This window comes from Filicampus tigris, chromosome 12, assembly GCF_054856515.1.
Source record: "Filicampus tigris isolate MCC_2025a chromosome 12, RoL_Ftig_1.0, whole genome shotgun sequence".
Lineage (NCBI taxonomy): Eukaryota > Metazoa > Chordata > Actinopteri > Syngnathiformes > Syngnathidae > Filicampus > Filicampus tigris.
This window is the reverse complement of record NC_141228.1, coordinates 6082522-6107051: the sequence shown is the minus strand read 5'-3', so window position 1 is coordinate 6107051 and position 24530 is coordinate 6082522. Positions and strand designations below refer to the sequence as shown.

The following is a 24530-nucleotide window of genomic DNA, read 5'->3' as shown; positions in this document are numbered from 1 at the left end:
CCCTAGGCAAGATCCTACTTTTACTTTGAAGCACACCTCGCATATGTTTGTTGATACATTTCTTGTCTGTTAAGGCAATTCCGCCATCTTTAAGGTCAGGAATTAAACATAGACATTGACAATAATATTCACCAAAAATCAAGTAAAACACCTTTTCTCATTCTGATTGTTGTAGTACATGGCAATGGTAGCCAACTAATTTCCACCTCTCAATTTTTTTTATCATACATATAATTTTGGAGAAGAGCCTTTTTAAGGACGAACACAGTCATATTTTGACAAAAATATTCACACAAAAACAATCAAACTAAACACCTTTTGTCATTCTGATTGCTGTAGTAGTTGGCAATGGTAGTCCACTATTAATTATAGGTTGGATTTCTCTCTTCAAAGAAAAACAAAGTTTTTGGACGTATATTAATTAGACAAAAAATGAATTTATTAGAAGACAAAGAAAACATCTTAAGGGTGCTAATAAATATGGAGGGCAGTGTGTACATTGAAATTGGCCCTCGCACCGCGTATGTGCATGTCTGAGTATAACCTGACAGTAGTACATGTAATAATGATTTTTCTGGGGTCATTAAAAAACGGGTATCGATGTGTTCATATTATACATTCATCCGCAAATATACTGCATGGTCTTATATAATATAGCCAGCTATTTATTCAAGTACGTGTAAATATCATATGTCATGTAAAGACATAATTCAGTGATATTAATGATTCCACATACAAGGCACAATAATGAGAATGCACAGTACATAGCCGAAGCTGTGAACCACCACAAACAATTACAGGGGAAAAAAATGTATCAAGCATACTTGATAAAGGTTCTCTGCATGTTCGATCATAATTTATTATTGAACAAAACACCAGTGGTTTTGCACTTTGGCCTGCTGTAGTCGCTTTGGCTGATGGGGGTTCTGGCTGCCAGTCTAATGCAATAGGTGGTCCCAGGCTTGAGGTCAGTCTCTGTGTAAAAATTTCCCTCCACGATTCTTACTCGGGGTTGGTAATGCTGCTCTCTCTGTTCCTCCACCATGATGATGACCGTATACTCAGTTGCATCTTTTACTGTTGTCCACCTTGTGTATATTGATGTTCCATTTAATGTTACATTTAGAATGGTTGGGATTTCCAGAGCTGAAAGTTGAGAGGAATAAAGATGATTGAGAGCTTTAAAATCAAATTTTATTTATAAATTCACACGTTATTTATTTATATTTTTAATATTATAAACAATTATTAACCTTTGTCAATGTTGGCATGGATCAGTGAAGCACGCAAATCTCTTTTCCTGCGTGCTCCTACTGGACCTGGGAATAGTAAGAGCACTTATTAAAACTCTGAGGAACAACGGTGAAATTCAATTTTGATATTTAATTAATTTAAAAAAAAAGGCATTCGTCTGCTGTAGCATGCAGCATGTGACACTTCACAAGAACTGTGCGTTCTCCAAATAATGTTCCATATTAACTTTGTGTGTTTACTGTAATCCACAGGAACATTTCTGTGGATTACAGTACTGTCAACTGTCGAGCGCAACTCTCCTCAAGTGGTCAATATATCTCAACACACTTTTCAAGATGGACCCACAACTCATCACAGCCGTGTGAAAGTGTGAGGCAGTTGTCTGGTGATGAACATATGTAGAATATATTCTTGAAAAAAAAATGTTTGGGTTGACTTCTTCTTTAAAGTTAATTAATGAATGAATTAAAGTTCATTTCTGTTCATACGTTTGGCATTTTGTGTGTTCCAATTAAAATAAAAGTCCCAAAACAAGTTCAAGGTCCATTTTTGTACTCACAATAAAGCGTAGGGGGCTGGTTTACTCCAGAAACATGCATACTCTCAATGCCTCTGTTGAGGAGCTGCTATTATCAAAAACAGTAGCCCTCATTTAATTATTTACATGAATCAGATTTGGTTTACTCACAGAATCCCCACACAATTTTTGTAGCGAAAAGTGCAAATGTTGTGTTTACATATAGAAATGTGGGAATCATTTGACCTTTGTTGAACCACGTGTATAAGCATTTATGAATTAAGGTTATCATCTGTATTTCATTCAACACCATCATACGCATTTCTGGCTGAAAAAGTATTTGGGTAACATTTTAGTTGGAAGTTCAACAGGACATCATATAACATCCTCCATAATTGCGCAGAAAAATACATCAAAGTAAATAAAACTTGATTTATTGTTTAATAAACCACCGTTAGAGTTTGAATTACTATTATTTAATTTTTTTTACAAAGGAAAAAGCCACATCAAACAGAAGCAACATCTAACCTGTAACAATTCTACTCGGCATGCTCTCTCCGGCAGCATTGCTTGCCGTCACCTCAGTGGCACCAGGACTGATGTTGGCCAACTGACAAGAGAGGCCGGCAGTGGTGCAGAGCACGACGCCCGCTTCCCCGGAGACATCGTAGACGTTGTATCCTGTGGCGAGCACTGACGCCTCCCAGGAAAGCGCAGCAGACTGACCGCTGCCACTGTATTGTACATTCATCGGCGCGCATGGCACTGGAAAATACAGCATGATATGACACCCGCGCTTCTTACTGAGTTTTAAATTTTGCCATCTCGATGACGGGAACATTTCATACAAGCGATACAAAAATGATATGGATTTAATTTTCGCCCAGAAGTTTACGATTCCCACCGCCTGTTGTAAACCATATGAAAAGGCCCTGAGATGATTTTTGTTGTGATTTGGCACTATGTAAATAAAAGAGTCTGCTACACAGGTAAACTAACAGTTGAACAAAATTACAGTCTATCCTGTATCCTGTGTCCCCACGCAGTGTAGAGTATTACCTGTGACTCCTGTAAAAGCACGAGAAGGCTCACTGGTTCCAACAGAGTTTCTTGAGCGAACTGTGAGGTTGTACGGTGTGCTGCAAGGCATCAAGGTCTCAAAGTATGGCACGTATAGCCAATAAGAAGAGAGACTCATCAGGGCTTGCGGGTCGTCTTGGATCCGGCCGGATATATCCACTAGGTACTGGACATCCGAACAGTTGACTGTTTCCCATGAGGTCATGAGCCAGTGATTTTGTTCTATTTTCTGTAACCTAACATCAAGAGCAATGGGAGCGCAGGGAGCTCAAGAAGGAAGGACAAATAAATGAGTTAGTCGCAGTCATTCGAGTTAAAGTGCATTTTAGAATTGCTTCTGCATGATTTATGCATCTACTGTATACAGATGGAGGTATCACCTGCTCCTTTCTCTACAGGTGCACTTAACGAACTGTTGCAAAAGCCGTCAGAGGCTTGGACTGAGAAATTGTACATGCCACCACATTGCAGTCCTTTGATAGTGCAGGAATTGTTGGAAGTGTCACAGTAAAGGGTTTCTCCATCCATAGTCTGGGCACAGCCATAATACTTCACAGCACTCTCAGCGGAGGTCCATGTAAGCATGGCTGCATTATCGTCACATTCAAAATCCACTGTAAGGTTAGAAGGTGAACAAGGCACTGCAAAGGAAAAAGACACATATGCAATAAATGCTTTACAAGCACTTGGTGAGACTAGAAAAAACAACTTAATACGCACTCTCTGTGATATGCTGCCGGAATATAGTATTGGTTGTCAAATGCTACTGTATGTAAAAAACAAAGAAGAACAAGAAGTAGAATCTCATATGTAGCGATCTATTTTATATTTTTTGCACCTGTCTTGTTTTGGGACTCTTTGAGCATGGGACAGTAAAAGTTAATTTTTTTCTTTTATCAATGTTTTTAACTCATCCACTGCCAGACATTTTCAGATCCTTTGAATTTGAAAAAAAAAAATAGAAAAAAATATATAAATAAGTTCCTGGGATTGAATGGCTGGACTGTGAAAAGACAAATTTGTCTTTGGTAGTGAATGAGTTAAAGGGGGAAGTCAACCCCAAAAAATTCTTGACAAGAATATGTTCTGTCTCCACTAGTCTAAAAATGGCATTCTGATTAATATTACATTTGTGGAATATGAGTTAAGCAGCAATATCCACCTGTTTTTAGCCATCTCAGGAAGCGGCCATTTTGTCACAAATTTGTTGGGCTGACTTCCCCTTTAACAGATAAATTTACACAAAACATTCTGGAAGTACATTTTCACATTGTCTTATTTGGCTATGTCACAGTAATACAGATGTCTCGAGCCTCAAACAGTCTTTAGAAATAAAAGATTTGCCTATTTGATCACCTGTTGTGAAAGATGCAGTGGTAGGTTCACTGGTGCAGTTATCTCCCCTGGCAATGACGCTCAGGCTGTATGACTGGCCGCAGTGTAGATCAGCGAGGGTGCAGTTATTCACGGAGGTGTTGCAGTTTGCATCATGTCCATCTTTAGCTATAGCTGTCATCAGGTATGATGTAGCCACAGGTGAGTGGGCCCATGTCACTATGGCTCCGTTGTCCTCGCAAGATGACATCACAGTTACATTGTTGGGCGCGCAGGGAACTAAATAAAAAGACCAAATTACATTGACATCAACTGGTGTAACTTGCACGTATTGTTCAGAGTAGTTTTGCCAAATTCCGCCGTTGAAATAAAATGCTGCACAGAAATATACATTTAAAAAAAAAAAAAATGCTTCTGACGGGGGAAAAGGGATTACAGTATAGTGGTGACAATTATATATACTGTACTTGTTTTGATCCTTGTGGGTGGACTTCTAATGCTGCTGCACTTATCAGAAGAAGCTGATACAATGATGCTGTAATGCATGTCACAGCGGGCATCCTGGAGTTCACAAGAACTAGAGGTGCTGTTACAGGAAATCATGGATTGGTCGTTGCCTTCGGCGGTGACTATGTAAAACGGCGTCTCGTTTGACATCTCCCATTCGACAAGGATGCTGTCGCTGTTGCATTGTGTCACTGTGTTGATTGATGTTAGGGCACAAGGACCTGCAGGACACAACACATAAGATATGTCCGAAAAGTTTGCAAACAAACAGTTGGAGTGATTTTGTGTAAATGATTATTTGTCCACGTTTTTAAAAGGCCTCACTTTACAAAGCAAATTATTTTTGTCAATTCAACTTTGCCTCAAGCGAAGCAAAATATTTGCACAAGAATGGTAGCTGAAGAGGAAGGCGCAGTGCTGATCTGGTTCTGCTCGTTTCATTCAACCAAACTCTTCAACTGTCAGTGGAGCGTTTCTCTACCGTCTCTGTAGTAGTACTAGCAGTGCACAAAAGTCAACAGTTTTGCCTCACTAGTAACATGTAGTTGTTCTAGTACACTGAAGGTATTCTACAAATGTCAATGTGGAATTTAGGGATTTAATTATCTACGGTCCATAACATCATCAAAAGATTCAGAGAATCTGGAGAAATCTCTGCACATGGCCGAAAACCAACATTGAATGCCCCTGACCTTCAATCCCACAGTATTAAAAAAATGGCACCATTGGGAAAATACTATAGCCATGTGGGCTCAGGAACACTTCAGAGAACCACTGTCAGTTAACACAGTTCATCACTACATCAACAAACGCAAGTTACAACTACCATGCAAATTAAAAATCAGCATCAACAATGGGGAAACACAGCTACTCTGTGCCAAGCTCATCTGAGATTGACGCAAAGTGGAAAACATGAGCTGTGGTCTGACGAGTCCACATTTCATATTTCATCAATTTCACGACTGTTTATGGAAATAGTGGCTGTCGTATCCCGTTATCAACACAAAGTTCACAAACCAGCATCTGTGATGGCGTGGGGGTGTTTAAGTGCCCATGGCGTGGCTAATTTGCACACCACCTGTGTGAAGCGTCGGGGGCAGATGCCCAGGGGAAAAGACCCAGTATAACCCGGTGATACCATAGCTGCTTTCACACTAGCTAGTATAGTCTAGTATAGTGCATTGGTGCAACAGAGGTATAACATTTGAGTCAGGATTTATTCACCTGTTTGTTTCTGACAGACGATATGAGACGTTGTTGTGGCCTAGATGCACATTCACACGGCCACTGCAGCTTAGTGCAAAGGCATAATTAGATATGTGGCGATGTCAGCATGACAGCTACAATTTCCTTAAAGAAGAAATCAACCCAAATATATTTTTTTCAAGAATATGTTCCCAGCAGGCCCACTAGTTGAAACACGGCATTCTGATTAATAGTGTGTTCGTGCAATATGAGTTAAGCAGCAAAATCCACCCGTTTTTAGCCATCTCAGGGGGCCATTTGTGAACGACCAAACACGGCTCAGCCGTGATTGGTCATTACCTGAGCCCTGCAACGCAATTTTTTTTGAAATATGGGATGAAGCAAACTATGTACTTAAAAAAACGAAAAAAAATCCATGCTCACTTGTAGGCCACCATTATATCCCTATTATAACATACTACATATATTTATATATTTTTTCAATTCCTTAGTGATACATTCTTTCAAACCCTTACGGGCTTAAGAACATCATTTTAGGATTGAGTTTTAGAGTGTTAAACAAATGTATTTTATACAGTGAAATGTCATTTTGTACTGTGACATCAATAGTTTTCACATACCTGTCTCTAGATCAAAGGTGGAGCTGTGATTGCTGTGGCAGTGTGTGTTGACAGCAGTCACGTGGAAGGTGTACTGCATCCCACATTTCAGATCTGGAACATTGCATGGGGAGGACATGGAAGCGCAGGTGGAGTTGTGACCTCCGCTACCTTGAGCCAACACTAAGTAACCGAGAGCTCCTTCAGAGGCGTCCCATGTCATCCAGGCGGAATTGGTTACACAGTCCAGATGTGTATGTATGTTGGTGGGTGTACATGGAGCTACAAAGAAATGGTCATTCACAATCGGAATTGTTGCCATGAAAATACTGTACACGATAAGAAATATACAGTTTTAGTCAGAAAGAATGACATACTGTATAGTAGGCATTAGATGCAGGGTATGAGCTGTTTTTGTACTATAAACGTAGGTTATGTTGATTTCTTCCACTGTTAAAGGGTGCGGGTCCAGCAACTTTGACAATAACATCTATGAACAGAGCTGGGCAAACTGCCAATGTGATGGACCAGTCCGCCTATGACGGACACCCATTTTGTAGGCGATAAACGATAGATCGGAAACTTAAAAAAAAAATAGTCAGACTAAGCGTGGACTAAGCGTGGAAGCGTGGAAACCCATTTTTCCCCATTTACTGTATCTAAACATCTATTTTCGTGCCCCGCCCCCAGCCCCACGTGGCATATATGCAAAACTCCGCTTCTCTGCTTTCAGAATCCATTGGAATTACATTGCTAGCACAAGCGGTTCATGAATTAATGGTGGTATGAAAAGCATGTTATCTTCGTCACTTCCCACTAAGATGCGCGGCTTCCCCCGCCCCCGCAAATAAAAAATATTTCAGCCACAGTAATATATGTGGTATGGACAGAAAGCTTCTCTGCTTTCATAATCCGTTGAAATTACATTGCTATCTTAAACGGTTCATGACTTAAAGTGATTTGAAAAACAAGTGTCATCTCCTGTCAACGACGACAGGGTCCTGGAAGGTGCTAAAAGGAGACGCATTTAATCCGGCCGCGGTAAGGCTGTTAGTCTTTCGTTTCAAATATCGCCCAGCGATTAAAGATTTAATGTTTATCGGCGGAAGGGTACTGTAGGCGGAAGGCGATAAACGTACCGCAATTTTTTTGTAAAATACCCAGCTTTGTCTACGAATAATAATGGCACAGATGTACTGCTGCAAAAGAAACATGGTGACGTTGTCTTATTGACTACATTTACAGAAGTATATGTGAGAAAACATTTAATATGGTCCACATAGGACGCTCCTCAACACATCATATGTTTACATCTGTTGTTGTTACATTTAGTAGAAGTCTATTAGGCAGCAAACAGTAAATATGCAGTATCTCATCAACATATTGAAATGATCTCTGAGTTTTACCTGTATATATCTCTACAGCAGGGCTGGGCTCGCCCTCACAGTCAATTGTTACAGATGCAACTGTGACATTGTAGCTCTCGCCGCATGGCAGATTCTCAAAAGTGCAGGCTGTGGCACTCGTATTACAGTACAGTCTTGACCCACTGTGGCTCACTGCCACTACATGGAAGTAATGAGCATCTGGTTTGTGGGACCAGGACACAGATATGGCACCCTCATCACAAAGTGCATCAACGGTCACATCCTGAGGTGGACAAGGAGCTGTGGGATGATGAGCAAGACGTAACCAAAAGCAGATGCATGTCAATATAATATCATGTCATTTACAGTCATTTATTGACATACAGTACAGTTGGAATCACGCACTCTGGTACTATAATTCTGCCTTTGCTTTTCCTCACAGTACCTGTCTGAACAAATGTTGTTTCGCTCTCCACACCGGAACAGGACTCATCTCGGCCAAACACGCTCACATTATAGGTCTGTCCACACCGCAGCTCGCTCAAATCGCAATAAGTCAAAGTGGTTGTACACTCAGTTTGGTGGCTTTCATCTGAAGTGACACCCACTACAAGGTAGGAGAGCGCGCCACCAGCCGGCTCCCATGTCACAGCGACAGAGTGTGAGAGGCACTGCTGAGAAGCTTTAACATTGGTTGGCCTGCAAGGTACTAGAAGAGAGATGAGACACATCTCAATTACTGTAATCGTGCAACATTTCAACACAACATCATTTTGTTGACAGTTACCTGACTGCAGGTTGACGTAGGCGTGACTCTTATCACAGCGTCCATCCTGAGCTGTCACGGTCAGGTTGTAGAGCTGCCCACAGTGCATGTTGGGTAGCTGACAACTGGGCTCCGTGTTGTTACATTCAATCTTATGACCTGTGGGTCCAAACGCTTGTAGCGCGTAGGAGGACACACCTTCCCCTCCTTCCCAAGACACGGCACCTGTGTTGTCACTGCACAACATCTCTGCTTTTACCATCTGTGGCACGCAGGGCACTACACACAGGTGGGAATGAAGTAAGTAGAATTAATATTACATTAGCCTGCCAAAATATTACAATGAATTTTGGGCTTCATTTAACATTTCTTATATGTTCTTAAAGTGGAAGTCAACCCAAATATATTTTTTCAAGAGTATGTTCTGTGCTAGCCCACTAGTTGAAACAAGGCATTTTGATAAATATTGCATTTGTGGAATAAGAGTTAATCCACCCGTCTTAGCACTCTCTGGGGGCGGCCATTTTGTCACTTCCCTAAACTGAAAATGACATCACAACTGTTCAGGGCTCAGGTAACGACCAATCACGGCTGACCTGTTTTCGGAAGCTGAGCTGTGATTGGTCGTTACCTGAGCCCAGAGCAGTTGTGATGTCATTTTCAGTCAACAGAAGTGACAAAATGGCCGCCCCCAGAGATGGCTAAAACCGGGTGGATTTTGCTGCTTAACTCATATTCCACAAATGCAAAATTAATCAGAATGCCTTGTTTCAACTAGTGCGCCTGCATAGAACATATTCTTGGAAAAAAAATGTTTGGGTTGACTTCCATTTTAAACACACAAGTGCAAACATTTCTATGGTTTAAAATCCTTTCAAAATTCAATTATTATTATCATTATTTTTAATCTAATAAAACACGTAAGTGAATGAGGTCGTTTGTTCATAACAGTCAATTCAAGGCCATGCAGGCAAAATAAAGTGCTTAATACCTGTGTTGAGTTGTACGGCAGCACTTGCAGTGCTGGTACATGTTTCATCAGTGGCACTAACAGTGATGGCGTAGTTGAGACCACACATCAAATCATTGAACAGGCATGTTGTCTCACTGCTGTTGCATGAGTATGCATAGCCACTGTTGCCTTGGGCCACTGTTGTGTAGGATAGCGCTCCCACACTGGGTTCCCAGGATACTGCCACAGAGCCAGACTCACAAAGCACCCGAGCCTCAACCTGTTGTGGAGTACAGGGCACTGGACACATACACACACATAGACACACATCAATATTTAATGCAAACAGAAAACCTAGAGGTAAAATAGTATGCATGATATACTGAAGACAAGGGTGTTCAAACTTTTACTTCAGTGGGCCACATAAAAGAAAATTTGAAGGTCGCAAGGACTACTTTGAAATAACATCCAACAAATAATCCATCGGTGTAGGTTAAGATATCCTAGGCAATTATACATTGTTTTTATACTGTATATTATTTGACATTTCACCGATCTGATCAGTTGTTTCGGATTGGCTGATATTTAGCATAATTTGTTAATTTTGTGTTGGGCTTTAATGTCATACTCGCCAGTCTGATGAATTACGCAACTGATCGGACGCGCAAATTTCGACATTACAGCTGCAGTGTTTCCCATATATACATTCACCTATGGCAGGCTGCCACAAATGAATTTTGGCCGCCACTGACAGATTTTGGCACAACCGATCAACGTATGGCAAATATTGTTAAACGGAGGCAAAAATGCTTGAGAATACTTTTGTTGATTCTCAGTAAACAGTAAACACAAGTATGTGCGGGAAATAAACAAGTCATTTAAATATTGCTGCATCTTGTGGTTGGATCAGTGTTTTTTTTTATTTGATAATTTGCTGATCGGTGATCAACCCCAAAAATCCTGATTGTGTAAAGTCTATCGATCATATGTATTTAGCATAAACTAGGCGATGAAGCAAAAAGAGGGATTTTTCAGGATTTTGGGGTGTCCTGCAGCCCTGTATCCCACTAGAATACATCTGCCCCTGTACTGAGCAGCAGCATTACATTTCCACATTCAGAATCAAAACAAAAGAAATCTGTGTTAAGACAGCCTTGACAGCAGGAAGTGAAGTGTTGTGATTACAAAATATTCTGACAATTTCAGTTGTAAGTAGTTTCTTTGTGTTTTTGCAAATCTATCAAAGCACTACGTAAAAACAATGTACAGTATTATAATATATTATGTACATTATTATTATAGTAGTAGTAGTCAGCGCTGCAGTCCGCACAATGAGGTGCATCTTATCGAACGATGTACGATTAGTGGAAAACAAGGACGTGAGAGATAAACTTCTTCTCTTCTCCTGCCTTGCCAACCAGTAGGCTATAGAAAGTAAGTAGTACAATATAGACAAATGACACAACTCACGTCAAAACGTAATTTTAGTACATGCGGTCGGCCACAAAAAGACAGCATGTAGTTTGGTCATCCCTAAAGATTGTATGACACTGGATGGGATGTTTAACAATATTCCGTTTGGATCGAGATCGGACAAAAAACTCCTCCATCACCCTTATGAAACAGCCAATGGACTTTGTTATAACTGACATTCAATATTGTCACTAAAATAAATCTGGGTCATAGCTCTATTAGGCTCGCCTTTGCATACCTGCTCTTAGCTGTGTTGTGTCACTTTGTGACACATTACACACACTGTTTAAGGCGATCACACTGATATTGTAGGTGAAGCCGCACATGAGATCTGAGAGAATGCAAGACGGTGTCCCTGTCTCGCAGACAGATTCCTGTCCTTCCACGCTGACCGCTTGGACCACGTAGGTATCAGCCCCCATGCTGGCCTGCCATTCTACCTGGACCGTGTTTGTAGAGCAGTGCAGAAGACTTTCCACTCTCTCAGGAGGACAAGGTACTGGCGAGTAAAAAAAAAGTGAGTAGGTTATAAATACAGTAAGGCAATTCTGTGTGAAAATAACAGTATGGATGAGGAAGAGGTTCACTGAAATCATTTGGTGTTGGATGTGTTTTGGGTTTCAGGTGAATAAGATACATCCGTCAAGATGCCTCCAGTAAGTCTGAAGCCAGGAACACATAAAACACAAAACATAAGGACTAAGTTACAGTTATAACTGTAACTCAGTCCTTACGTATTGTGTACCAGTTCAAAAAATATATGGTTATTCAGTAGTGTTTCTTTTCGTTCCCCAATTATACACAATCACCATTTTCAGCCATCCTTGGTGGATAATGGCTTCAAAACCTGTTATGATAAGGCTATTCATAACATTGATGATCTATATATCGATATACCTTTGCTAGCTTTGAACAGCTATCCCAAAAGTTTGGCCTGACCAATAATACATTTTATCGTTACTTACAGGTTAGAGATTTTCCCCACAAAAAAGTTGCCAATTTTCCTAATCTTACTCCTTCCTCCTGTTTGGATTCTCATATGGTGCTCCCCTGACAGGAGCTTAGTCTGGTGCTGTTTTTCCCCCTATGCTTTTCTAATGTTTTCTTTTCATTTGAAAAATTGGGCCAGTATAACCCATGGGCGTCCATTGGTCATTGTTTTCTATATCGATGAAATGAAAAAATCGTGTCGGTCAAAAGAATCATTTTTACTTTTCATGGTTACATTCTGCCAACATTGGGCAAAGAGGAGCAGTCACCCACGAGTTCCAGCAGATGGTGCAACGGTGAAAAAAAAAAAATGGTGTACACCAACTTTGGAATGTTTGTTATCACCACCATCATGCAGTGCAAAATCAATGACAGAAATGTCAGGATTCTTTTTTAATCCAGCGGCATTATTGGGCTAGTGAGTGGGGTTTTGGTTTTTAATTCCACTGTTCAACACACATCACAGATTTTTTTTTTGAATTTATGAATTTCTCATATGTGCATTTAAATACATCGTAGTAGGGTTAATGCTTACCTGATTCAACCAGTAAGCTGGTGCCAGGGGGGCTGTCACACTTCTCGTGTGATGCAATAGCGACAACATTGTATGTCTGGCCACATTGTAGATGCGGCATTTCACAGTAGGTGTAATTCGATGTGCAGGTAGACACATGGCCGGTAGAAGACTGGGCTCTTGCCGTGTACGTCAAGGCACCCTCAGCGACCGCCCAGTCCAATGAGGCAGAGTTGGTGAAGCAGTCCACAACCACTGAGCTCATGTTGGGTGTGCAGGGAACTAAGACACAAAGGGGACAAAAAAAACTCCAAAAGTATTTGTACTATGCAACTTAGTGCACGTATAATGACAGTATAAAAACAGCATTTTGTTGTACCAGATTTGAACTCCGTAGGGGGGCTAGGCAAACTGGAGGAGATGTCATTATGTGCCACCACCTGGACAAAGAAGGACTGGCCACAGGTCAAGTTGGTCAAGGTGCAAGTCGGTTCAGTACTCTCACAGTCAGACTGAGTCAACTGTGTGCTATGAGCTGTCACTTTGTACGACAGCGCCCCCCTGCTTGCGTTCCAGGTAACAACAGCCTCATTGGTTGCACAGTCGAGCTGCACGTCCACATCAGTCGGAACACACGGCACTACAGACGAGAGCAGAGGGTGTTTTGGAAATATCACATCGCATGCACTGAATAGTGATATCACAGGAAAAGAACTATGATCAAGATGCCTACTAAAGGAATAGCTTCACGTAGAATAATTCTCCTTTAAAATATGTTAGTTAGCAGCGTGACGCATTAACTATTGTTGCCGTGGCGCCTAGGTACCCAAGGCACTGGTAAACATCTAAACAAGTTGATTTTTTTGTGTGTGTCATAATACCCCTGATTATTTGGGATCATTTTTGGGGGGAATAAAATGCATACTATGCACGGGATTTTACGGTATTCAGAAAAACGTTGGGCCTGATGTTTGGTTAGCGGAGGTTAGCGGATCCACAGAATCTTTGATACAACTTGTTTGTGTTTACAATAATCTATATGCCTTGTGGCACCTTGCTTCATTACAACAGACACTGGGTGAGGGGGAGTAGCCTTGGGGTTGTCACTGCAGCTATGATAATGTAGGGGTGTGCCATCTTGTTCATCTCATATTTCCAAAATCGGTTAAGATTAAAAAATGTGGCCATTGCAAAAATGTTTATCGATAAGTATAATCACGTCATACACGTATGGAAAAAATAAAATAAAAACACAAAAAAACCCCTCACCTGACTTGAATGTGCCCTCCTCACTGGGTTCAGAGGAACAATTCTCATTGGAGGCGACAACTGTCACTGTGTAATTCTGACCACAAGGAATGTCTGGCATGTCACACTGCACACTTTCAGATCGGCAAATTTGTGATTGACCATCTTCTGCTCTTATGGTTGTTGTGTACAAGTCAGCACTCGCTGAGCCGGTCCATGATACTGCAGCGATGTATGACTCAAAGTTCATGAAGCTGATGATTCCAGTGGGTTGACAAGGCTCTTTGAGGGGAAAAAAAAGATCAATGTGGTAAATGTTTGACATTTTTGGAAATACCATAACTTGCAATCAAGCGTAAAATAATATGAGCATAAACATTAAGTCCATGAAAATTTTGGAAGCAATTCATTTTAATTTACATGCTTCAGTGCTTGAAAATTGCATATTTCGGAGAAAACAACTGCCAAGAAAATGATCAATTATTGATGCTCCACTCACTGTATTACTGGAAAAGTGAACATTTTCATCATCAATTGACATTCAGTGTTAGACCTTTAAAACGTTTTGTGTTTTGGAGAGTTTCTTCCCAAAGGCATTTGGGCCAGATCTGGCATGAAGCTGACATAGATGGCATTTAGTCGGCACTGGCATACATCATGGCCCAGGACTGGCAAAGGAGGCACTGCCTTGAATCTGACAAACAAGATGTGGGCCAGTTGTTGAGTGAAGTATCTGGCCCAGAAATCAATTTAGAACTCTCGGCCACATATGTATAGTCAGTCTTCTCCCACCCTTAAATGCAGCTTCAGATTTTTTTTTCTACACACAGTCTTATTTTACATCACAGATGTAAGAATTGTATTACATCATCCCACACAATTACAACTTTGTGAGACACATTTGCAATCTAGGATGTTCTTGAATGAGACCCAGAGATTCTACATTGCTGATATAAGGTTACTTAAAGTGGGAGGCAACCCAAACATATTTTTTCCAAGAATACAGTAATATAGCAAGCCCACTAGTTGAAACAAGACATTTTGATAAATATTGCGTTTGTAGAATAAGACTTAATCTACTCATTTTTAGCCATCTCTGGATGCGGCCATTTTGTCACTTCTGTCAACTGAAAAGGACATCACAACTGCTCAGGGCTCAGGTAACGACCAATCATGGCTGACCTGTTGTCTGAAGCTGAGCCGTGAGATGTTTTGTGAGCCGTTTTGAGCCCTGAGATGGCTAAAAACGGGTGGATTTTGCTGCTAAACTCATATTCCACCGACATAATATTAACCAGAAGGCAACTAGTGGGCCTGCTGGGAAAATATTCTTGAAAAAAATGTTTTGGGTTGATTTCTTCTTTAAATATACTGTATACGCAAAATGAGTCTTTCATCCAGTTCCTAGAATCTACCTGACTTAAACACCGACGGCTCGCTGGGGCGGCTGGTGCATGTTGAGTCGACTGCCTTCACGGTCAGAAAGTAAATCTGACCACACTGGAACTCAAAGAATGAGGTCCAGGTGTCGTTGGTGCTAAGCTGCACTTCATGGCTACTGTTTGTCCCGGCTGTCACGATGTAGTAATCTGCTGTTTCAACAGGATTCCAGGTCAGTGATGTCACCTGCGACGACAAAGATTCACCATTGTAAAATAATAAAAAATCCATAACACTACAGCCAAAATGTGTATATTGTCGCTGTCTTATGAAAAACACTTATGTTCATTTTGTAATTTTTTTTTATTTTTACATGAATTAAGTTTCTGCGTTACAGACATCCCATTAATGTGAAAATTAAAAAAAAAATACAAAATTGGACATATGTGTTTTTCAGAGGACAGCGACAATATAATAAAGACAAAATAATAACCTTTGTGGCACAGTTCATTGATGAACTTAAATTCTGGGGTATGCAGCTTGCTGCAGAAAAAAGAAAGCGTACAAATTATTGTTTTTTTTTTTTAAACACGGTCACAGTTATAGTGAACACACACATTTGAGTGTTAATTTAAACTTTAATTCCTCATTTTAAAATCTTTAAATGTGTACCCATTTGTATAGAAGTGCTGTTGCTTGGCATGCTGTTGCACATGTCGTCATCTGCGATGACATGCACTGTGTAGAGTTCGCCACAATGCAGGTCGTCCCAAGTGCAGCTGGTGTTGACCGTCATACACACGTGGGAGTGGCCACTCTGTCCTATTGCAATGGCCAAGTAGTACTCTGCACCGTCTGTCTCGGCCCAGCTAACTAAGCCTATATTGTCTTCACAGTGCGAAAAACTCTGCACATGTTGGGGCACACAGGGTCCTAAAAAGAGAATTCATTGCAGCTCTATAATGAAGCCATTAATGTAAACTTGGTTATTTCCTGAAAAAATGGAGGAGCCCATACCTGTCCTAAATACAGCCGGCTGGCTCAAAGCACTATCACATCGATCATCCTGAGATTTTACAGTAAAAGTGAACAGTTGTCCGCAAGGAAGTTCAACCTCTGTTATTGGCTGGTCAGTTTGGAAAGATGTGACATATCCCAGGTTTCCAGTGGCCGTCACCACGTACACTGATGCACCTTTTGCTGGCGACCAATACACCGACACTGTGTCATTGTCACATGACCCTTCAACTTGCAGGTCTGTTGGCTTGCATGGTTCTGAAGAAAAAGCAGTAAATTGCAGGTCACATGCCAGGTCCCAAAAATACTGTAATTATTTGATTTTCAGAATAAGCAAATGTAACATAGAGGTCCTGATGTCCAGGGTCAGACAAATTACACTGGTCAACAAATTTTATAAACTTTTTAATCAGAGATGTTAGTAAACTTTTCGATGTGAATTTTTTTTTGGGCTGATTTAAAATCTGCCCTCATTTTTTTCTCTCGCACATCAGGTTTTCATAATGATAATAATAATAATATTAATAATAATAATAATAATAATGTAAAGAAAAAGAAGAATATGTAATAAAGTAATATGTTTAGTAATACTTATGAATTAACAAAGAAGTCAACCCCCCCAAAATCTTTACAAACAAATGTTCTATGCAGCATCACTAGTCTAATCATGGCATTCTGATTGATATTGTGTTTGTGGAATATAAGTTAAGCAGTAAAATCTACCCATTTGTAAACAACTCAGGGGGCGGCCATTTTGCCACTTTTTGTCAACGGAAAATGACATCACAGTTGCTCAGGGCTCAGGAGACGACTAATCATGGCTCAAATGTTTTCACGATTGGTCATTTTCAGCTGACAGGAAGTGTCAACATGGCCGCCTCCTGTGGTGGCTAGCTGTTTTGACTCGTTAAGATGCATAGAACATTTATTTGTAGAGAAAAATTTGGGGTTGACTTGCCCTTAAAAGTTAAGTTCAGCAACAGGTGGATTTTCTTTCTGAAACATAGCTATAAATTGCAACACATGGTCAAATTGTTATTGCACAAGCTTTTATAGGTCAAACTTAAATTAAAAAATATCTAAAAAATCTGATATGCTAGAGAAAACAACTTTTTTTTGATCGGCGTGAAATTATGTTTAGGGACACAAAGGCATTTCAATTTCCCGTTGATCAGTGTTACTGGCAACATAAAATGAAACATTGACTCCTCAATCAGTTAGTTAAAAAAATCGGTTTACTTAGTAAATCAGTTGGATCTAATCCCTTAATTACCTGTCTGAATATAAACAATGCTGCTATTTTGACTGTAGCACATGTTGCTATATGCTGTTATATTGAATGTGTATGTTTCTCCACAGTCCAAGTCAGAGAACTTGCAGCTGGAGTTGGTGGAGTTGCACTGGTGAGTTGTTCCGATGCTTGATGTGGCAGTAGCCATGTAAATATCAACTTCCTCTCTTTCCTCCCAGTACATTTTGACTGTACTTGTATCACACTGCAGGTCCACACCCACGTGCATAGGTTCACAAGGACCTGCAAAAGGAGTATTGTCAGTTAGTTTTGAAGAAACACATATGTTCGAATATCTGTAAAACACCGTCGAGTAATATGCAAGACTTACGTGTGTTGAAGGTGGCATCGACAGGTGTTTCCGTGTGGCAGTGGTCATTGATGGATGTGATACTGATATTAAAAGTCTGGCTACACTGAAGATCTGTTAAATCACATTGTTTCTCACTACTCTCGCATGAAGCCTGGTGGCCATCAGCTGAAAGTGCAGTCACCTTGTAGGAATCAACTTCATTGGCTGAGCTCCAGCTCACCTCAGCTGTGTTGTTGTGACACTTCAAGGAAGTTATTACATTTGTGACTGCACAGGGGGCTGGATACAACAAAAATAATAAAAACATATATTGGTTCATTGTCAGTTGTACATACTTTGTCCTGAATTGGTGTAAGAATATTTTTGGTAAAGTACATTTCACTGCACATAATACATAATCTATTTGTGTGACACGTAAAAGCGCAGTATAAATGTAGGTGATACCAAACATGTGCCACTTTTTCCAACCCAAACATATTTTTTTCAAGAATATGTGATTGGTCCTTACCTAAGCCCTGAGTAGTTGTGATGTAATTTTCAGTCGACAGAAGTGACAAAATGGCCGCATCCAGAGATGGCTAAAAACGAGTGGATTAACTCTTATTCCACAAACGCAATATTTCTCAGAATGCCTTGTTTCAACTAGTGTGCTTGCATAGAATTCTTGAAAAAAATATGTTTAGGTTGATGCAAAAATGTTACTTACAAGAATATGCTCAATTCAAAACATCAGGAAAATGGGCATCCGTCAATGACGGACAGACGGACCAGTCCATCGGTCAGACAGAATGCCCAACCAGTTATTATAACACTACCAAAACAACAAATCCCATGACTTTTTCACAGGGCTGTGCATCAATGTACAACTTCACTGGAGAATGCATTCTTCAAGAACACTATCTTGCATGTGCTCATGTAATCATGTAACACTGACATTAGGTACTAATTATTATTAATCAAACATTCAAAGCTTTGTACAAAATATTAACAATACACCAAGACAATCATCAGTCTACATTCTGTACCTGAGACCAGATGCACAGTGGTAGACTGACTGCTATTGAGTGTTTCTCCAATGGCAAAGACACTAGTGTAGTAGACAATTCCACAGTGGAGGCTTTCTATGTTACAGAAAGTTTCTTCTGTGTAGCAGGACAAAGAGTGGCCATTAAATCCAGCGAGGTGTGCCTCGTATCCAACGGCTCCAAAACTGGCCTCCCATGACACACGTCCCATGTTGTTTGGACAGTCTACCTTGGCTTGAACGTTGGTGGGTGGGCAAGGTTCTAAAAGGAACAATAAGAGTCATGGAAAACAAAAAAACTGAGTAGAATAAAATATTAAGTTTGTGTTCTCACCTGTCTTAATCATAACGTCTTCAGTTGAGGTGGACACTCCTTGGCATGCAACATTGTTTGCTGTGACACTGACATTGTATATCTGACTGCACTCCATGTTGTACAGGGTGCAGGAAGTATCGCTGGTATTACAGGAGACCATCAGACCGTGTTCTGTCACACCAGCCACGGTGTAGTCACCTGCGCCCCTGGTAGAGCCCCACAGAACCTGGCCGATGGTTGGACTGTAATAGGTACTAATGTAACTGGGGATACATGGCTCTGTGGCAAGGAAAGGCAGAGGTTTGGGGGAGCAAATTACATATAATGAATCATTGACACAAGATGGAACTTTATTGTGCTTGTTGCTAGAAGGGGGTCCGTATCATATCATACGTATCATATTGATCCGTATCAACAACACAAGGAGAAACCCTTGTTTTGGCCGTTATTATTTTTTCAGTTGTTTATAGTTACGAGACTGTTTGGTCCAGTTCCCTTTGAGCTTTTGTTTTAATGGTGACCTTTAAGAGAGAGTGAAAAAAATCTGCGCTAGAAAAAGACCTTCCTGCCCACACTAAGTACAGTCAGTACGCGAAGCAAGAAGTTGTTGAGTTGTGTTTGACGCTTAGGTCCATAAAACGACATTCCCTGTAAGAATTTTTCCAATAATTAATAATAGATTGATGTTAGATAGTCAAGCTTGCAAATTAGAAATAGTTAAAGGGTTCAGGGAACGACCAATCACAGCTCACCTGTTTTCTAAAGCTTAGCCATGATTGGTCGTTACCTGAGCCCTGGGTAGTTGTGATGTCATTTTCAGTCAACAGAAGTGACAAAATGGCCGCCCCCGGAGATGGCTCAAAACGGATGGATTAACTCTTATTCCACAAACGCAATATTTATCAGAATGCCTTGTTTCAATTAGTGGTCTTGCACAGAACATGAAAAAAACATGTTTGGGTTGATTTCTACTTTAAGAAGTTAAGTATTTACATTGCAGACTGTGCTGCCATTTTCTTTATGAATGATAGACTATTGTATATTGATTCATTTTTCATTCTTTATCTGTTACAGTTTCACACCTGCCATATAAAGAGAAGGTCTAAATCCAATCTGGCGTCAGTGACTTATTGTGTTGAGGTGTTTAGCTACCTAGTTAGCAGAAAGGTTCTGTGAGGCCAGTACAACCCTTGTAGACACTGCAATGGCAGGTCATAATTTGGGTATCTTCCTAAGGGGCCCTCAACTAGCAGATTTGTCAAACACACCGACGACAAAATGAAATAAAGTTATAATTCAGGGCTTGCAAAAAGTACTAAATAAAACACAAACAAGAAGTGATTAAAAAATTGGGATATTCTCAAGTGAGAAAGTGAGAAAAGTAGTGATGCCAGTTTGCGATGTCCAGCAAGCCTCAGTAAATAATTGTGTGTAATTCACTTATTTTTCATTCATTTGATATCTATCCATCCATTTTGTATACCGCTGAGACTGTTCAAAGTCATGAGGACATGGGTCCTGTCCCAGCTAACTCCAGGTTATACATGGACTACACCCTGGAATGTTCGCTAGCCAGTCACAGGGTACATATTCTTAGCCACAGACAACCATTCACCCTCACACTGACACTATCACTGAGTGGGAACTAAACCCGAGCAAATGTACCACCCCATCACCATTGACCACCATATGGCCCCAAAAAAAAGCATGTTCCTCAGGTGACACGTGCTATCCCTGTCATCGCACCGCATCTCACCAGGAGGGCCCACCCCACTTTTTGAGAAGGACTGCGTTGACACAAATGGCGAATGCAGATTTTGGTTGCACTAGTGTATAGTATACTGTATATGCACACATTGATACACAGAGACAATTTGGGATTGGTAATAAATAGTAACATCCATTGTTATCGATTTTCAAATAATCCATAACTCATTTTGATTTTTATTTATTAAAAGTTGGTAGTACGCTTAAAGCGGAAGTTAACCCAAACCTATTTTTTTCAAGAATATGTTCCCAGCAGGCCCACTAGTTGAAACACGGCATTCTGATTAATTTTGTGTTCGTGGAATATAAATTAAGCAGCAAAATGCACTTGTTTTTAGCCATCTCTGGGAGCAGCCATTTAGTCTTCTGTCGACTGAAAATGACATCACAACTGCTCACAACGACCAACCACGGCTGACATGTTTGCTGAATCTGAGCCGTGATTGGTCGTTGTGAGCAGTTGTGATGTCATTTTCAGTTGACAGAAGACAAAATGGCCACCCCCAGAGATGGCTAAAAACGAGTAGATTAACACTACGCATTAACAAACGCAATATTTTTCAGAATGCCCTGTTTCAACTAGTGGGCTTGCATAGAGCATATTCTTGAAAAAAAAAATGTTTGCGTTGACTTCCCTTTTAAGGCTGAAAGGCTTTCCTTTCACTGAAAATATGTTTAAAACATGAAAGAAAAAATCGAATAATTTTGACGAGTCAGTGCTGAAAATTGCTCACCAGTAACCAACAGCCCAGTCATGTTAGCGATGCTGCTGCAGGTATTTCCCATGGCTATGACAGATATGGAGTAGCTTTCTCCACAGAGCAGCATTCCAAGATCACAGTGGGTGGTGTTGGCCTCACAGGTCACAAGATCACCAGGCGTGGTGGCCTTGACCATGTAAGACAAAGCGCCGTCACTTGGAGACCAGTCCACCGTGGCCGTCCGCAAGTTGCAGTCGAGCACTGCCGTAATATGTGCTGGTTGACAAGGGACTGAGAGAAACACAGGCATGACAGCTACTACAGACATGGATACAGTCCACTATGCAAATATTCAATATTGAAATATTCTACTACAGAGGGCAGCCATCAACGACCACATGAGTAGCCCGCAAACTTGTTCTAAAAATAGCTCACCGATGATCGGGGGCATTGTGATTTTCGAGGAATATTGTTGAAGTGATTGTTTGGACATGTAAACACTGGCAGAGAAAATGAAGTTGCCTATTGATGTTAAGCTGTTTCCTCATTACTGTGTGAAATCATTCACATGATCAGTGTCTTCTGGTAAATGAGCATCATTAATTATTACTAGTAACATTAAAGGGTAATTTGAGCAGATTTATTGTTTCAGGAGTGTGTACTATCAAACTAGTAACCCTTTGCATTAATCACTACAGAAGAGGTAGCTCTCAGGTTCAAGGTTTGTGACCCCTGCTGTACATGGAGGTTAACGCAGTGATAATGTGATGATAAAATAAACAGTTTTCTCTTACGCCATGTATGAACGTATTCATTTATCAAAAGAAATTAAACGGAATCATAGTCTTTGCAACTTCGTTTGTGTACCATTTATTAGTGGTGCAACGGATCACATAAGTCACGGTTCGGATCGATAACGGATTTTGATTCACGGATTGGATCGTTTTTCGGATCAGCAAAAAAAAAAAAAAAAAGATAAATAGAAATTTGTCTTAATTTATTTTATAAAACACATTTGCCCATAAAAAAATAAAATAAAAATAAACTCCTAATGTCTAATATGGCCGTTTAGGATTTAATAATGTACGCAACTTAATGCAATATAAGGCAGGATACATTCTTAATTTATACGTGGTACAGTGTATAAAATAACAATGTTTCCTGCCAGACATTTTGAGCTGAATGCTTTCTTAAAATTATTTAATGAGCAGAAGTGTTATATAAAATGAATGAAGACAAAGTTTTATTGTTTTTTTTTTTTTCATAATGAAGAAGACGTCAAAGTGCAATTTATGGCGAATCCCCTCCTTTAAACATGGAGAGTGCAGTACAAAGTAATCTAAGTCCATAATATTGAAAAAGAAGTTAAAAAAAAAAAAAAAAACAGCTGTCAACCTAATCACATTGCCTTAATGTGAATGCGCACATTTTTTTTCCACCAACCATTCCATGGATAGTGCCCGGTCCGAACCGTCGTGCTTGAACCGTACGGATCAAAGATGATCCGATGCACCACTACCCTTTACCAAACAATCTAGTCACATTCATAATAAGCAAAAATAAACATGAAAACAAAAATTTAAATAAAGGGTACATTTATTTAAAAAAAATATAGAAAATTTGAGTTCCCCAATGTCAGTCTCTGGATTATTTTACCTGGGGAAGTGTAGATGACATCAGTAGGCGGGCTGCTGCAGTACGCATCAGAGGAGACCACAGAGACGTGGTAGATCATGCCGCAGCCTATTGCCGCTAAACTGCAGGAGCCGTTTGTACCCTGGCAAGTTGTGTTCTGACCATTGCTGTCTTGCATTGTGGCGATGTACATTTCTGCCCCTGAGCTCTCAGACCAAAAAACAGTCAGAGAGTTGGCGTCACAGTCCACCATGGAGGAGATATTTGCAGGGGTGCATGGTACTGGTGAGAACAAGTACAAGTATTGAAGGATTGCATTGATATTTGATTAACACTAAACGATAACTGTAATTTAAATAATCATGATATATAGTGTCAAGGAATTTCAGGAAAATACCAGATCAGTTTAGGTTTTAGAAAAAAAAAGCTATCACATGAAATTAGCATATAGTTTGCTTTGATATCTGGTGCTTATCTGGTAAAAATCAAATACCTCCTTGCCCTCCTGGGGGATGTGGTTAATAATTGTCAATTGTGTCACGTGAAGCCTTTTGACACTTTTTTGTGATCAAGGGCTGTAGAAATAAATTTGACTTGATATGATTCTGAATCTGGTTTTGAGGCTCCAATTACAATATACTTTACTGCATTACCTTTTTATTGAACCACAAAAATATGGCACGGTTGTGTAAAGGAAGAAGTCTTCAAAATTTGAATCGCTACAAAAGTAGCGGCGACACCGATTGGCTGTTGCAGATGATGGGATGGACCGGGACCACGTCGGTCGATTAAATATGGAGGACAGAACGCGGTGGTGGTTAGGCGTTGCCCAGTTCTGGTAATAATGCCAATCATCCTCAAATACGTGAAATGCCTCTGTCTCTTCTTTACCACACAGACAAATAAAGCGTTTTGGGGTTTTTTTGTATGTTATTTTGTGACGAGATGGTGTTATGAAGAGGTGGATTAGGTCACTTAAACACCCACTGAAGGCCGAGGTCCAAAATCCACCACCCGCCACTGATGTATGAATTACATTCTGTAGGACTGAGAAGTGATGACATACCAGTCTTAAATGTCACACTCTGACTTGGTTGGGTGTGACAGTAGCTGTCCTCTGATGTCACAGTAGCTGTGTAGATCTGCCCACAGCTCAGGCCAGTCAGATCACACTGTGTTTCATGGCTGCTGCACTCGTTCACCTTGCCAGTTGTACTTGTGGCCTTCACATGGTACATCTGACTTCCACTGCTATGGTCCCATGACATGGAGGCTACG

At 40.4% G+C, this 24530-nt stretch overlaps 1 protein-coding gene across 1 annotated transcript; it reads right to left on the bottom strand.

Annotated features, from left to right (window-relative positions):
- Window positions 1-583: 583 nt before the first annotated feature.
- On the bottom strand, window positions 584-24520 carry LOC147138161 (uncharacterized). The gene is made up of 27 exons (XM_086047540.1): window positions 24319-24520; window positions 23274-23534; window positions 21651-21893; window positions 19168-19428; window positions 18835-19095; window positions 17828-18034; window positions 17479-17739; window positions 16303-16463; window positions 15861-16095; window positions 15682-15731; window positions 15224-15434; window positions 13830-14090; window positions 12940-13200; window positions 12582-12842; window positions 11295-11555; window positions 9623-9883; window positions 8653-8910; window positions 8311-8574; window positions 7905-8165; window positions 6520-6780; window positions 4654-4914; window positions 4208-4465; window positions 3232-3492; window positions 2831-3118; window positions 2300-2536; window positions 1254-1319; window positions 584-1146 (listed from the first exon to the last, which is right to left on the bottom strand). The coding sequence occupies exons 1-27, from the start codon at window positions 24518-24520 to the stop codon at window positions 851-853; spliced, it is 6369 nt and encodes a 2122-aa protein (XP_085903666.1). The 3' UTR covers window positions 584-850.
- Between the last annotated feature and the right edge of the window lie 10 nt (window positions 24521-24530).

Bases quoted from the DNA above. Each gene is read 5' to 3' on its own strand.
- LOC147138161 (XM_086047540.1), bottom strand. From the start codon at position 24,520: ATGTCATGGGACCATAGCAGTGGAAGTCAGATGTACCATGTGAAGGCC. The intron at 13,201-13,829 runs GTGAGGGGTTTT...TCTCGTCTGTAG, and splicing joins GGAGGGCACATTCAAGTCAG to TGCCGTGTGTTCCGACTGAT. The intron at 2,537-2,830 runs GTAATACTCTAC...TGTATTTTCCAG, and splicing joins TGCTTTTACAGGAGTCACAG to TGCCATGCGCGCCGATGAAT.